Here is a 17,187-nt window from a genome sequence, read left to right on the forward strand (position 1 = left end):
AAGTTTGACAGAATCACTCACTCTTTTCAATGGCCTGCAAGCAAAATAAAGCACAATAATAATATTTATTTGGAATAAGATAAAAAAATCTCAGAATGCAAAACATAAATAGAATGGAAAAACATGAAAAAAGTGATGATAGAGAACTGAAAGGCTGAGATTAGAGATAAAGACTTTAATGGGTAAGGTGGGGGTTTGGATTCTCTCTCTCCTTCTCTCACTCCATCCATCACTCTCTGTCTCTCTCTCTCTCTTTATATTCCAATAGAACATGAAGGGATATGTTATGTGATTGGAATTTGTACACCAGAAGCAGAGAGTTAAATCCATATAATCTCCTTTCACATTTAACACACACAGAGCCTTCCCGGTCTGATAATCGCAGCACGGTGGAGGGCCTCTTTCACTTCCCTTCTCACTAAGGCCTGTGAGGAGGGCAGATTATGGAGGTGGGTGCAAGCCAGGGGCATGAGATAAGACAAAACCAGGTCTAGAGTCAGGAGAGGGGTAAATAAGGTGGGGGACAGAGTGGCTGGTAAGGTGGCACCAGGACTAAGGTTACAAAAAGAATGCTCATTTTCAGCATTCACACATTGGGTGAAATTAAACATGAACTCACTGGATTAAATTTGTACAAGGTCTAGACTGAGCTGCGTAGAGGTGGGGGGTCTGATCACAGTGCAGTGCCAGAAGTGCACTGACAAAGCTGGGGGTTTCAAGCCAGTATTTTGACCCAAACTTCTGACCTCTGGGATCCAGCTTTAGAGTTAAACAGCAGAGATCCCTGACCTGTACGTTCAAAATGGAGCACTCCCTGGCTGCCGTCAGACTTAAGTGCTATTTGGGACGAGCGCAGTCTATCCTGGTTTCTGTGCTGTGTCAAATATAATTCCGAGAGACCTTTTCAGAACCACGGACAGCGACCGAGAGTGGTCCCTAAACACATTTAATCACTGAAGACAGTTCCATTCCCCTCTTTGGAAACAACATAAAACCAAACGTAAAAAACATATGTATATCTTTACTAGATTATTTCAAAGATTTAAAAATATCTCTCTTGTTATTGGATAAATAACAACAAAATATGGCCTCTGTGCAATGTCACCAAATACAGATGACTATAGAAAGCCTGCATGACAACACATCAATTTGAGATCTGTTATATATCTTTTGTAGATCTGGACAAAACACTCAGAGACTGGGAAATATGGTCATGGTCCTATTGAAATGGGAAGAAAAACAGGTCAGCTGGTTGGTTACCCCCACCCCCCTACAGATTATAGCCTAAAGCATTAACCCCCATAACAAAGATTGCAATATCTATAATCTCACTGTGGGGTTCTGGGTAAGGGGTTGTGGATCCAGGAGGGAGGGCGTATTCTCCCCCTGTCTAGGTGACTAGGGTGGGGTTAGTCTGAAGTAAGGGAGGGGGAATTTAAAAAAAAAAGGCTACAGTTTTGCAGTTAGTCCTCTACACCACTTGTGTCACTATTAGCGTTGCTACAGGTGTGCATAGATCGTCATGCTTTAAGTAAAGGTACAGTAGTGACACCTCAGACTGCTAGAAACCACTTTCTTGATTTGGCTAACTCTAATCTGGGGTACGTGTACTGTACAACAACGTAACTCACTGCTTAACCACCATAGTACGATGCATCGTTGGAGAAATTAACTAGCTAGTCACGACTGTTTCCCAAAACCGTAGTAACTATGTCACACATCCATCGTTCTAACTACGCTGGTTCAACAATATAGAGCTGTAATTAATGAGATGCAATAGTGGGGTTTCCGTCTATATTAGACTTCAGGGTTACCCCAATACACTTAAGCAGATACAAGCAAGTTAACTAGATTTCTATGAGCAGAACTGTATATTACGATACGTTTTCTGAGTTACTGTTTATCTGAAATAATCTGCACTTATTACTTTTAGACAGACAGATATTCTGCACACAAAGTCTACACACATTTGCTGCTATTTTTGCTGCCATCACGTGCTATTGGAATTATTAATACGAGTTTCCTCGTTTATATACAGAATGCGCTGAATGGCCTCTTCTACCTTTTGAATTGTGCATCAAAATGATCAATGAAAATATGTTTAATCAGGCTATCTGTTAAACAAGTATCTCCATTGGCCTTGAGAAGTGTCCATCAAAAGCACGTATATCCCACCCTTATGACTATATTACTATCAACTATATACTATCTATAACATCACCACCAAGGTAAAGTATTTCTTCTTGTTCTTTTAAAACAGTGTTAAAATATGTACAACTATGAAAGGAGTCCAAAAGCATAGATTTGTGTAAATAACACTATTGTTTTTTTAGTTTGAAAGGAAGTGAGGAGATTGCCTACATCGTGCTGGGTCTGTGATTTCCATGACAACCAAAGCCATTCATGCATAAACAATGTCAGGTAGCATTAAAATGTAGACTATACCAGCCATATATGGTTGCCAGAGTTCCATCTTCACAAAACCGTAAGTGAAAGTTAATTCAGTTTATGTGTTGGACCCGAAAACACGTCTTGAAACCGAACTTTCCACTCAACAACCGGACAAGAAACTCTAGTCATAAAACTTATTTAGATCTAAAATAGTAAGTGAAAGCTCATATTATATCCCAAAATAAATTCTCTAGCAATCGATAACCTACCAGCTGAGTTCTGGGAACACGAACAGTTAGACTCAAGTCTGTGACTGAACATGCGCCATTGGAACCCATGATAAGAAAACCGTGTATGTCCACATTCGCTAACAAAAATCCAATTAGTCCAATTAAAATAACGAACAGTTCACTAACAGATGTGTAATGATAAAATTCTATATATGGTGCTAAAGGTGACTAATTATGTTATTTTCTATTCATTTTGATTGTTTGTGAGAAAAGAGTTTCCCATGCTCTCGAAAAAAAAAAAAATTCAGAGCTACGTGCCTTTCAGCAAACAGAGAAAATAGCATTTATTTGAGGGTCGTTCCTCGGATTCGGTAAAATTTCAGGCCCAGAGACTTTTTAAAGTAGTGGTTCACTAAAATGAAATGTTAAAAGCTTTTTTCAATATTTGATATGTCCACTATAATAAATTAAAATAATTATTACATTAAAATAATCTTTATCATAAAAGAATGCCTTTTTTCTATCTTATACCAAGCATTTTGTCATGTCCCTGAGGCACTTGACTGAATTTGTACCTAGAAAATAATAAATAAAATGTGCACACTGTCTATAATTTTTGTCATTAATGTAAACATTTATTTGTGTTACTTTGCTGAGAAAGTCATTTTACCAAAAAATGCATGATTTGTTTGTAAAAACCAGGCTATAAAGTTTTGTCCCTCAGTCTGAACTCAACCCCGTCACACCAACCATTTTCAGCCCATAAAAAGTTTGGTTCCACCAATATGTGACATTATTAACCAGAAGTGACATCATTCAGCTTTCTTCAACAGTGTGGTGCAGGAAAAGGTAAGAAATATCATCATTTGTATTCATATTTTTAAGAGTATTATAGTCAGATGGGTATGGTCAAGCTTAACAACTCAACCCCGTCACGTGAAATTAAGATATTAAATCAGTACTTTTCAAAATGATATTTTAATCCATATATATATATATATATATATATATGTGTGTGTGTGTGTGTGTGTAATTTAATAATTGCATCTAGGCTATGTGGTCTTCTGTCCTACACCACAACATTGTCACACACAACCCTGTCACATTTTTCACTGTAAACCTGTGATGAGGTTGAATTATTCACTACATTTATGAATATTGTAACACAAATATGGAATAGTCAATATATTATACATTACAAATCTGATATATTTACATGAATGAATAATTGTTTTAAAAATATGTGGGTGCAAGTAGCCTGGTGGTGGGAGAGTTGTGACGAGGTTGATACGAGAGTGACAATATTGGATCATTAAAACGGGAACACAATTAAAAACCAATGTATTGTTTGCTGAGTACAGCCTGACATGTTAAGGAAAAAAGAAAAGTAAAAAGTTGGGATTTCAGTTAAAAAATCTCAAATGTATTTATTTAAAAATAAATAACGACACCACAAACACACAATCTGGCCATTTGTAGCTTTATCGCATAAAAATGAGAAAACTGTCATAAATGTTATATTTGTAGTCATTAAATTGGCATGGGGGACACATGAGCAGTAGGTGTATGTTTATTTTATAACAAGTATTCTGTAGAATCATTCCAGTTCTATTTTGTCCATGACGGTGTTGAGAACAAAAGGTGAATAAATCAGAAAAAAGCAGAAAATAATAAAAAGCTGTAATTTTTGAAGTGAGAAAATGTGATTTGTTTGAGGATTAATATGTGCCAATTGTTGTGGAGTATTCAGAAAATTGATAAAATACCAAGAAAAATCCAAGAAAAAGTTGAAATATTAACAAATCCCAGGAATGACCCTTGACCAAAATTACATTATCTTCAGCAAGCTGACAAACATGTATTACGGCGTCAAAATAAGAGTTCCCCAAGATATGTGCACGAATAAACCTAGCGTCATCCATGTTTCCACGTCTCGCTGACAACAAAGCATTTGAACATGACATACTCAAATTCCGAATTCAGAAGTGAGAAGTAGGATAATTCCGATAAAACTGTTCGCGAAGACTGCAGCACGATTATTTCAATAATTTTTTCACACTGTTCTATTATTGTGGCATAATCTATTTTAGATAAAAATGTGTCTAAATGGCATGTAAAAACAAAATGTATTGTGGTTTGTCACTTTACCTGTCAGATGCTATTTTTCTGCCAATTGGGTGATTCTTGACCAGAACAAACTGCATTGTGCCAAACCTTATGTTGGTAGTCAAAGTTATAGCTACAAAAGATGTAAAAAAAAAAAAAACAGTTACCTTAAGGGGCCGCTAAAACTGAACATATTTTTCCATCTGTCTGCGCTGTTTTCCAATTATTTTTATATGTGAACATGGCCTAAATGGTTGCTTTGACTGTTGTGGTGCATCTTGCGCAGGAGCGTCACATTGTTTAGACACCATGTCATGTCTCGACACACCTATGTTCTGCAATATGCCTAAAAGTGCGATAAGTGACACTCGCTAACACCATAAACTTTTTATAAGGTGTTTTTTTTTGGGGGGGGGGGAGAAAATCTGCTAAGAAAATAAATGTAAATGCATAAAGATATTTGTTGTACTTGATGCTTAATTTTAAAAAAACACACATAGCGACTGCATGAAATACACAAAGCATGCAAATGTCCTAGATCAGGGATTTATTTGTATGTGGACTGTTTATGAGGGGTTTAGGTAATTTAGGGGATTCTTAAGGACAGGGGAAAGATGATAACCCAATTTCATCTCTCTTTGTTTGAAGATGACTTCCGTGCAAGGGCTAACTAGCCATTCTTGCTACCATATGCCAAACAAGAATAAAGGATTGGAATGAATTGCTCCATTAATGATGTCTGTTTTGTCTCAATCTATCTGCCTGACTCTCAAGAAGGAATCATACTTCTCCACCCACTTCTTCAAAACAAACAAACAATCCTGCTTAAAACATGTCTTTGCTCATCATGTTTTGTCGTTTCTCCATCCCTTTCGCCATCTCTCCCTGTTAATTTCTCCATTTTCCTCCATCTCAGCTTCTCCTTTATGTATTCCCTCATACTTGTGTGAATTCACACACATTTGCACAACATATACATACATATATACATATTTTTTGGTGTGCAGTCGGTATGAAAATGGCGTATGAACATGTACTGCAGATAGGCTAGGCAATTGCCAATGGTGAAATGCTTTGCATAATGCAGCTCTCTTAGTCTCTCATCTGCATTTGCTTAGACACACACTCTCTCTCTCACATACACACACATAGATCTTCACACCCAGTCCCTAAAGGTATCCACGCACAAGCAAAGGAAATGTGCTATCTCTCTTTCTATCACTCTCTCTCTCACCTACATAAACATTTCTAAATGCAGACAAATTTTTTTGGGACGCACAACTGTTATAGAACAACAACAACAGCGCAATTCAACCTTCCATTTGCCTCAGAGCCTCCCAATTATTTTATTCGCAGATTGTTTAAGGGCCATTTCCGCTGTCAAACCTGTCTGTATCGCACTATAAGGCTGCAATTTTTTTAACAGCTTCCAATGTCATAATGTTTTCTTTAACCTTTTAAAATGACTCATGAGATTAGCAAGTCAGAGACAGAGAGAGAGAGCAGAGTTGACTTTCTCTGAAAGAGCCACTGTTTTATATTTCTTTCTTTGACAACCCACTTATCAAACCAATAATCATTTATGCGTGGCACCGTCAAGGAAAAATCAATACTACAGGTGCTGAGTGACTTCCAGTTGAATCTAAAGTCAGCTGTACACCGCATCCAGTCATATTGGTTTACGATAGCAATAACAAGAGTTGTGCGTATGTGTGTCAGACATATCTCCATAGCTAGGCTGAGGAGGACACATGTACACTTGTGTTTAGATTACATTTGTTCTGGTATATTAGAGTAAATCTTGGCTGCCGCTGTTGTCCCTGTGATTGTTCAGTGCTTTGCGTGAGTGAGCTCAAGTGGAATGGAAACCAGTCGCATGTAGCCTCCCACATTTGTATGGCAATCTTATGAGAGGAGAGAAAGAGACTAAGAAACAGAGAGTGAAATAAGGTATACTCTACATGTATATCTGCATGCTATAAAAAATAGCATTTTGCATATACTTTATGTATCTGCTACACATAATATTAATTTACTGTATATAAGTGCACTGAAAACCTTAATAAGTTGACTACTCAGTTGATTGACTAAACTCGTTCCCGCAACTGAACTGATTAATGGCGTCTCCTAAACTTGTGTAATTAAGTTTGCTAACTTGGTGATTATATAGATTGAACTTAAAGGTGCTTTATGTAAGACTGACAACAAGCATTTGAAATGGGTACTGCAGTCCAAATTCAAAATATTGGAGAGTTGTCTGCCCCGCCCCAGATTCAGAGCACATACGAGTTGCCAGAATGAGGACACGCAACAGGCTGTGTCTCTCTGCCTTGAAACCAGGCAGCACATGAAACACAGAGTATGAATGTGAGTGCTCAAATGTTGAATTTACTCAAAATGTCCATCCCTACTAGTGGCCGAGATAAATTAGATGGCTAATTTTAGGTGACGCTCAATGCTTACCTGTTATGGAGAAAATTAGCTAACTCAGCATCCGTTTTAAAGGATTTCTGGGCTTTAAGCTGTCTCCATCTTCCAAAGGCATCTCCAATATTTATCCTTGTTTTACTACGCCTCTGGTCATGATGAATTTTAGATGGATGGCGAAGCTTTTTAGGTCAGGTGGAATCTGTTATCTCTGATCCAGTTCGTTTGCTGGCTTCCATGGCTGCAGCACGCAGTGTTGTTTGCCTGCAAACTTGTTCAAATCTGGCAACCCAGCGGTGTCGAAATACTATTGGTGAGTGGGCAGTGGGTGGGATCACACAGGCCAAAACATGAACAGAAATTCCTGCCCGGAATGGAAACTTCAAAGTAGAATATACTGGCTGTAGCATTGTTATCGGAGAAGCCAGTATTTCAACTTAGCATGTTTCCTAATTCTCTAATGACATCTTATGGTTATTTTATGATTTAGTACAGTAAAAATATTACATATAGCACCTTTAACTAATTAAAGTAATAGTTCACCCAAAAATTAAAATTCTCTCATGATTTACTCACCTTTAAGCCATCCCAGATATGTATGACTTTCCTTCTTCAGCAGAACCGAAGTGAAGATTTTTATAAGCATATTTCAGCTCTTTTTGTCCATACAAAGCAAGTAAACAGGTTCCATCAGGCTGCTGGCCATTTGATGTCCAAAAGGCATACTTAGACATCATAAAAGTAATCCACTTGACTCCAGTTGATCAATTAATGTCTTCTAAAACAAACCGATAGGTTGGTGTAAGAAACAAATCGATAATGGACCCTTTTCACAGACCTGTTGTGACGTGTTTCCACCTTCTTTAAAATTTGGCCTGTTTCTCTCTTCTTACTGCTGTTATCTAGTCTTGTATATTTTTATCTTCTTTTGTAAAACTGTGAAAGCGTAATCATTGATTTTTTCTTTTGCTGTTGGAGCAAACGGGTAAGTAAAAATTAAATTTGCTGTGGTCCCCCATTCACCGCCATTCAAGTTTATCCAACCATGACGACTTCCGCAAATGATGACGTATGAAATGGGGCCATTACAAAGTTTTTAACTTTAAATCGTTGCTTCCGGCCAGGGCTGGATTGCTGTTTGAAATGACCTAACTCTCGTGTGATGTTCGTTCCTCTGTTGTATACAAAAAGAATGCTTCTGACTTCTCGCCTGAACATGCCATTGCGCTTACAGTATTGATGTGTCGACTGCTGGCAGGAAGTGATTTTTTTTAAGTTAATACATTTTTAATGATTGATTTTTTTTTTTTTTTTTCACAAACCTATCGATTTGCTTTTGAAGACATTCATTGATTGACTGAAGTCATGTGGAGTTCTTTTATGCTGCCTAAATGTGCCTTTTGGACCATCAAACAGCCAGCAGCCTGATGGCACCCATTTACTTGCATTGTATGAATAAACAGAGCTGAAATGTGCTTATAAAAATCTTCACTTCAGTTCTGCTGAAGAAGGAAAGTCATACACATCTGGGATGGCTTAAAGGTGAGTAAATCATGGGAGGATTTTTATTTTTGGGTGAACTATTCCTTTAAGTTAAGGTTACTAGATGCAAGTAGACTTAATTCAGATTTGCTATTAAAATGTTGTTTCTAATTAATTTTAATTGATTTGACTCAAATTAGGTCACAAAATAACAGCTTAAATGAAGATGATTATAACTTATTCTAGGTCAATCATTAAATAAACTTATTTCTCCACAGAAATGCATATACACCTGTTCTTCAGTTGCACATGCACAAGGAGAACCGAGATAGTGTTAAAAGGGTTCAACTTGAGCAAAGGGGACACAGATCACCCTGTGACATCACACCAAACAAATATTTGCGACAAAACAACATAAATAATACTACAAATTAGCTAAACCCTCTATGAATTCTTAATAGCAACTATTTAAATTCCCCCATACGTTTTCTTTGAACAAAGAAACATAATAAAATAATTCAAGCACAAGGCATAATGGGTATTCCGCATAGCTGCAATTTTGTACTCAATAGTTTGAGTTATTAACACTTAAAATCTATGGATTTTTAAGAAAAATACATTCAAGGGCATAGATTTTGCTTGAATATTGGGGGGTTGCAGGGTGCAGCATCTACATGTTTCCATTGATCATAGTATAAATAATGGGGGGGGGGGGGGGTGGGAGGGGGTTGTACTTGCTTGTTTTGAATATATCCGAGTTATGAGCCCGAAACTTGACTTTTCAAGTAATGTATAATTAAGACAACTTGATTTTCCCAGTCATGACAACATTAGGGTTCACAGTGTGTTTAAAATCTTAGCTGAGGTGGTTAAAGTATCATCCCTTCTGATTATGGGGCTTTTGAAATGGTTAAGGGTTCTTTTACCTCACTTATTTTCTTGTACTGCAGCGTCAGGGGAGAAAAAGCGAAAACATTTTCAGCATTTTCTCAAGACTCTAGCTCAGACTTCAAAGGGAATAATTTTGAGGTAGAGTGTCAGTCCTCTGTATGTATTTTAAAAGATACAATAAAGGGTACCTGTGAAGGAATTCCCTGTGTTTCAGATAGTTTACAAACACTTTATTAACTCTAAATTGCTTTTTACCTCTAAGTGAGGTGCAGTCTCCAACAGCAACCACAAGAACCAGCAATTCTGTTCTTCCTGTCATTAGAGCAATTGTTTTGATTTCAGTTACGTTGAAAATTACCTGTTGAACGATTGTCACTCTACAACACTCGAGTCTAGATCGATATGTTTGGATGTAACAATCAGAGACAGATCAACTCTGTGCCTTCAGAAACTAACAGAACATAACGCAGGTGTCTCGAGATGCGTTTTTAAAAGTTGAAGTTCTTTTTAACTTGACATTTCGTCTAAAAAACGCGGCGCTGAGTAAAACTACGAGACGCGACGCAACGCAACGGTCAAATACGTCCGTCTTGCGCATGTTTACACAGCTAGAAAAACGACTGAAAAACAGCGCGGACGTTTGCGAGGAAAAAAAAAAAAAAAAAAAAACGCGTTCGGTGTGAACTGACCCTAATGGAACAAACAACAGGGGTCTCGAGGCGCGTTTTGAACAGTTTAAGTTCTTTTAAACTTGACATGGTGTCTTAAAACTCACCGCTGATAGCGCGTGACGCGACGCGTCTTATCCTCAAATAGCCGAAAAGTTCAAGTACAGATTACTACTACACAGTTTATGTGAGTAAACTGTCGGCAACATGTGACTCGTGGTGCTGTCATACATAGCAACTCTTTATTTGTGTAGAGGAAGTGTCTTATTAAAATGCACTCATGTCTACTCAGAAATTACGGCAAAGGGGAGGAACAGGTGCATATGATGACAATAACGAAATAGAGATAGAGAGAGAGAGAGAGAGAGAGAGAGAGAGAGAGAGAGAGAGAGAGAGAGAAATAAATAAATGGAGTCCTTATGTCCAATGACCTGATTTACTTTTAGAGTGGGGGATGCGGCAGATCTACTAATTGCGCAGCTGGGAAGAACAGGGGATTTGATGGGGGGGGGGGGGGGGGGGCAATTTTGCATATTTCTATGAGGGGGAGACCGGGTGGGATGGAGGTGTCCTGATGTGAGGAGCAGGTTTGACATTGCATGCAGTTTGGAGGTGAAATGGCCTGAAAGTGGGCAAATAATGTTTTCGAAATATGTTTAAACATTTCTGGTCTGGTTAAAATTAGATATATAGGTACACATCCCATCCATAATAATAATAATAATAATAATAATAATAATAATAATAATAATAATAATAGTAGTAATAATAATAGTAATAATGTCCGACTCTAAAAGGGTTTGATGGGTTGGACGTGGCGAGCTCCTTTCAATCACATTTTAATTTAGGCAAATGTTCCGAAAATCGGATCAGACCGGATAATATCGCAGCCACCACACAAATTTGACGACCTGACGACTGCTGATCCTTAAAATAAATATTGGACAGACACAGATATACACACACACGCACACACACACACACACACACACACACACACACACACACACACACACACACACGAACAGCCTGCACTTTATTCCTTATTAAGCACTGAAGCAAAAATTGTTATGAATTGCATGAACGGAATAAAATAAATTATTAATTCCACCCAAAACAGTTAATGTTTTTATTAGACATAATCATATTATGCATGTTCTAAAGTTCAGTAAAGCCTACAGAATTGTGTCTCACGAAAGGAATAAAGATAAACAAATGTATTAACAAATCAATTGTTAAAAACGTTTCTTTTTTATTTGATATTTTTCAAACAGATTTAGGGCTGTAGACTTATCATGCTATAAGAGTACCACATCTGGACAATAACATGGATTAATAATAAAATGTTATATTTAAAGCCCATAAATAATAAAAATAAAAAATACCAATTAATAATTGATTATGTTATTAATATTCGTAATAGCCTAATTGCTATTCATGTCATTAAAATAATAATTAAACAGATATAATAATAGTCTAATAATATTTTTAATAATAATAGGCCTATTCTTATTATTCAAATCAACAATGTCAAATTATATCTTACATGCAAATACCAATGGCAATTTCCACAGACAGTATTGCTGCATCCCTCGGTGCGTTTTTCATTTCATTTCGTTTCATTTCCATAAAAAGACAAGCTGACCCTCGAGACTTTACACTGGATCTGGTTCCCCTTCCGCTCCCCAGCCCAGGGTTCAGGTGTGAAGGCAGTGGGGGGCAATATGCTACAACTTGCCCGGGTCACGATAACGCATAATAATGTATTTTAAATGGTTGATCATTTCTAACTAAAATAAACGACTAAATCGTGCTCTAATGAAAACATAATTATTCCATGAAATTTGGAAAAAATATAAATTATTACTTATATATATATATATATATATATATATATATCTACATTCCTTGAAAGTAGAAAAAAATGGAGGCGCGGCCCGCTCGGAAAATACGCAGTCCTAATGCATATGCATGTATGATAATTGATGTGCGTTTTACATCTCCTATCGACCATGTCATCAGAGCTCAAGATACATGATAAGAAATATCGTGTGAAATTGACAGAATTTACCTCAATTAAACCTATAAGTACTGTACCAGAAATTAAAATGAAAACAGAATAAAAATAAGTTTGTTTGTGACCTCCATATTCCGTTTTTACGCACTTTACGCCCTACTGCACCCTTCCTCCCCCACACACAAACATACACAAACACACATTAATACACATCACATTTCTCTCTCATAAACAGAGAAAGAGAAACAGAGAGGAATAGACACAATAATCCTGACCTTACATCCTCATTCAAATGACATTGTTTATTAAATTTAAAAATGAAATGAAGCGTGGATTCTACTTATCAAAATATAGCCTAAACCTTACAAAACTCAAGCCCTTGGAAAACCAGGTAGAATATTTCAGTTTGAACTGATGGTGGTGGGTAAATAAAAAGCAATACTTGACAAAGCAATCTCAAATGAAGAACACACACTTCAAAACCGGGACACTGAGGACGGGAAAGTGGTTTCTTTCAGACATATTTTGCAAGATAATGTCGGAAAAAATATGAGCAAAAACTGAAAGCATATATGCAAGGCTGATGGGTGGGGGAAGGGGAAGGGGGGGTTGATGGGGGGTGTCAAATGTTTTTTTTTTTTTTTTTTTTTAAATAAAATAAAATAAACATTGTCAGGAATTGATGGGTAAACATAACTAAATTAGTAATTAAATAACCGTAAGCATGGTTAACATAAACCGTACATTCATTTTGCATTTACAAAAATGCAAATGTGCCACATCAAACCCACCATCAGCACAGTCAAACCAGGAATCTGTTGGCACAGAAAATGGAGGACCACTAATTGCACCAGAGCTAATTGGAAATGAGGCTGCATATGCCATTATATTTCCAAATGATCTATGCAGAAAATCTATGCTCTGAAAACATATATAGATTTTATGACAAAATACTTATTATTTCCTTTCCTTAGGGCATGTAAACAGGTCCAACGGGATATAAGCAATGAACAGACATATTCAAATCCCAAGAGACAGACGGGTAGAAATTTGCATCCTCTTTTCGAGCACAGCAACACTTCGGACATATATAAAGTACACCGGGACCAAACAAATTCACACCTCACTGACCAACTCTACTTTTTCCACCAAACATCTTACAGAAGGCCAAAAGTGTAGCCAAAATGCAGAGGATCGATGCAAAAATCTGCTCCCTGCCTTTTCTCCGGTTTTACATATTAATATCTCAACAGCATATTCATATCTTGCATACAAATCATGCTATCTCTCCATCTTTGCGCACGGGAACATGCAAACCAAACACAGGCTCACGAGCTTATTTGTCGTTAATCGCCAACTAAAGACACACTTTTCTAAATTGTAAACAACTAAATCAGATATTGAGCGAAGTTTTATTAGTTTTCGACAGAAAAAAAAAAAAAAAAAAAAAAAAAAAAACTTGGAAACATACAGATGTAATGCGAGAGCGCAATAAAATAACGCGTGCGATTAAACTTGCAACTGCTATTTTTGATCAAAGCGACGCCATTGGAAACAATTCCCACAAACAAGTCAACTTAAATTATATTTTAAAAAGTGCACATTTTATTTCAACATTACAAGAAGAAGGAAAAAAATAAATACAAAAAATCAGCAATAATATATTGAATACATACCTTCTTGAAAAGAATACAGCAGGAGTAAAGTTACCAGCCACATGCCATAAATAGCAGGTATATTTCTCAGGAATGTTTTGCAATCCCGACGTGTGCACTGTGCAGTATTCGGCCAGGCGAGGCTCCGTGCAGGAGTGGTGACGATGCTCCCCGGCGATCTCTCCAGCCCTAGTCCCGGACTCGCCAGCGCCGAGAAGCGGGGAAGACTTTGGTCCCGCCTCTCATACCCTCCCATCCGCGGGACCGTCATCCGAGCGGCCCCTCCTTCGCTAGTCTAATGATACGACGCGATGGAGAGGTGCTGCACAGCAGCGCGGTGCGGGGCCAGAGAGGGACGCGGCGAGGAAGGCGCACGGAGTTTTGTTGGTGGGGGGTGGGCTGAGTGCATCAGAGAGGACAGGACTTAATATGTTGTTGTTATTGTTGTTGTTGTGAGCGGTCCACGTGGTTGGAGACAGCTGGGGCATTCTGTGGCACTCAATGTTACCATGGCGCACCTGGGAACTGAGGGGCTACTTTGTACGCACAGTGGATCACCTACCGCGAAGTCAAGAGGCTTACCGTTCACTGATACAAATCTGTTTCGCTCTTCATCTTTGTCCGTGCGAATGTGCCTGCGCATAATATTTATGTAAAGTGTTACTCTTCGTGCACAAGTCGCTCATTGATTGACATATGCCTGTGTGCTTAGAAACAAGGTGCACAAGACCCTGTCACCCTCTCTCTATACATTAACGTAGCCTCTAAGTGTATGTGGGAGAACGCGTGCCGCGCGCTTCAGAGGCGCGCTGAGCAATGCCTGAATTCCCGGCATTGTTCCGCGCTCAAAATGAGAGGACTGACATGCGAGGGGCGTATCATGTATCACTATTGTCTCGAGTGGCGGATAATGCTCACAGACCACGCCGGCTTTATCGGTCTGGTGACTGTGGTGTCTTTCAACACTATCCAAGTCTATAAAAAGAAACCTTTATAATTCAGTTATGGCACAAAATAAATAAATAAATAAATAAATAAATAAATAAATAAATAAAAAAGAAAGAAAGAAAAGGGGAAAAAAAAGTAATTCATACATTTTCATTTTTTATGTGTCAAACCCTTAATATGGCAGCATCAAACGAACAAAGCAGGATTTCTGTGGATTATTTTGACAACGATACGCAGCAATGCCAGAGTACATATCTGGGTGTAAAATTACAGTATGCACATGACCCAATAGGGCGACTTAAGAACTCACAACAATGTTTAGACTAGAGGATAGACTGCTACCAATGGTTACAATGTTTTGCTTGACGTTTTCTGCTCCAGTGCACTCCCACTCCCACATCCTCTTTGAGTAATTATTGAACCGTTACACATGCTGTACTGTTATTGATTATAGGCTATGTGCAGCCCTGTCAGTGAAACAACGATACAGATATCCATCAAACTGACATTTGATTCCACAAACATTCTGATAGCGATGTAACCTTACCCAGTCCCAGTAGCAGTTCGTCTCATATGAAGACCTGCAGTGGGGTCAGACCATTTAAATGGAATAATTGTTAGTGAAGTTATGTTATCATGGTAGAACATAGGCAAATGAACATAGATTGTACTGTAAACAGCGAATAGTCACTACTAGTGAATCAGGGGCGATTCTAGAATTTCAATCGTAGGGGGGCTCAGCCCCTAATGAAACCATAACATGTGCACAATGAATGTATTACACTCTGTTGCATAGATAGTTTTTATTTTTTATTTTTTTATTTTTTTTTTTTAACTATGTTTTGCAGCTTTCAAAATAGCATGCGAATATTCATTCAGAATATTGTAATTTTCTATAATATGCACACTTATACAGTTATAAAAAAATAATTCAAACAGCTTACAGAACCATTCAAAGAATTTTTTTTTTTATTCTTCATTTATTAACAAAAATTGTAGAATGTGAATCAATCATTTTGCAACTTAAAAAACTTGAAAATAATTACAAGTTTTAATTATGTCCTGTTGTCATTGGAATGTCATTAGTCACTTTTACTCTTAATTCATCCAGCCCCTTTCTCTCCTTGTTAAACAAGATTACCAAACCAAAAAAAATGACATGCCTCCTCTCCTTGAGTCAGTCAACAGACGCTGTTCCTCGCTTGTTCACGAATCGAATGGGGGGATGGGGCATATTCGCAAATTGTCCAAGCTGCTCTTGTCCATACAATAAATGTGAGTCATGACCATGACAATATTTTCTGTGGTTTAGGAGGCTAAAGCCCTCCTAAATAGGCACTAGCAGTGCCTATAGTGAGATTAGTTTTGTGGATAATGTATATGTCCTACACAAAACATGCACTTGTAGAATTTCACATAAATATCTGCAGATTTCTAAAATAAATAAATAAATAAATAAAATGGGAAAACCCATTGTTCACAAAGTTGTGTTAAAAAAAGTTAAATATTTTGACTACTAATAAGCAGGCCCAGATTGAATCTGTGCAGTGCATGCAGAACTCAGCAGAAAAATCTGTCATACATAAAAGTACTTCCCAACCCTTGCATGTTCATAATTTGGCTAATTTCATGATGCATTCAGCTACTAATATAGCGCAACAGTGTCTGCCCACTTTTTCCGTGTCGGTTAGGGAAGTATTTTTCCAACTGACTTTTCAAAAATCCTACATAAAAGATTTCTAAACCATGAACCAAACCAACCAGCTCCGAGGTGAATCACAACTATACAAACTTTGATTTGAAGCAAAAAAGTATTTGAAAATTGGATAAAAACACACAGGTACAACACTGTGTACTTACTGTCTTTCATCAGTGCACAAACTACAATCCCATGAAGCACTGTGAATGACATAATATGATAAAAAACGATGAAAATAAATAAAACTATATATTTTAGGTTGTTGATTGCGAGTATAGAAACAATATATTTTAAGTTAATTGCAAAATATTCCAATATATACAAACAAATAAGTAGTTTGAGGGTTAAGGAGGACCTTCCGGTCTTTTTTCGCAGGCTTGCTTGGCCACAGTTCTCTGATTGTTGGATCTGTCTCTGCTGGATCATGGATAGTGTAGTTGTTCACCAGGAATTACGCTATTAAACGGTAAACAATGAAGTTCAAATAATGCTGACTGATAGCTTCAACAGATGCATATACTGTACCATGGATTAACGACCTCAGAGCTCACGGTAGGCCTGTCTTTAAAGGTGCATTCGGTAATCTTTGTCTTTATGTTATCTTGGACTTACACTGACACCTAGTGGCTTGGATGCAGCATCATTTAAAATCAATAGTTTTCAGTTTCAGATG

General features: G+C 37.5%; 1 protein-coding gene across 2 annotated transcripts in view; it reads right to left on the reverse strand.

The window, feature by feature from the left end:
- The window catches only part of LOC127421913 (cell adhesion molecule DSCAML1-like), a 102,626-nt gene extending 88,599 nt beyond the window's left edge, over positions 1-14,027 (reverse strand). For both annotated transcript variants that reach the window (XM_051665133.1, XM_051665132.1), the window contains exon 1: positions 13,889-14,027. In XM_051665133.1, coding sequence (XP_051521093.1) covers positions 13,889-13,931 — 43 coding nt within the window. In that variant the 5' untranslated portion in view covers positions 13,932-14,027. The remainder of the gene's footprint in view (positions 1-13,888) is intronic.
- Positions 14,028-17,187: the final 3,160 nt, after the last annotated feature.

Source organism: Myxocyprinus asiaticus, chromosome 31 (assembly GCF_019703515.2).
Source record: "Myxocyprinus asiaticus isolate MX2 ecotype Aquarium Trade chromosome 31, UBuf_Myxa_2, whole genome shotgun sequence".
Classification (NCBI taxonomy): Eukaryota; Metazoa; Chordata; class Actinopteri; order Cypriniformes; family Catostomidae; genus Myxocyprinus; species Myxocyprinus asiaticus.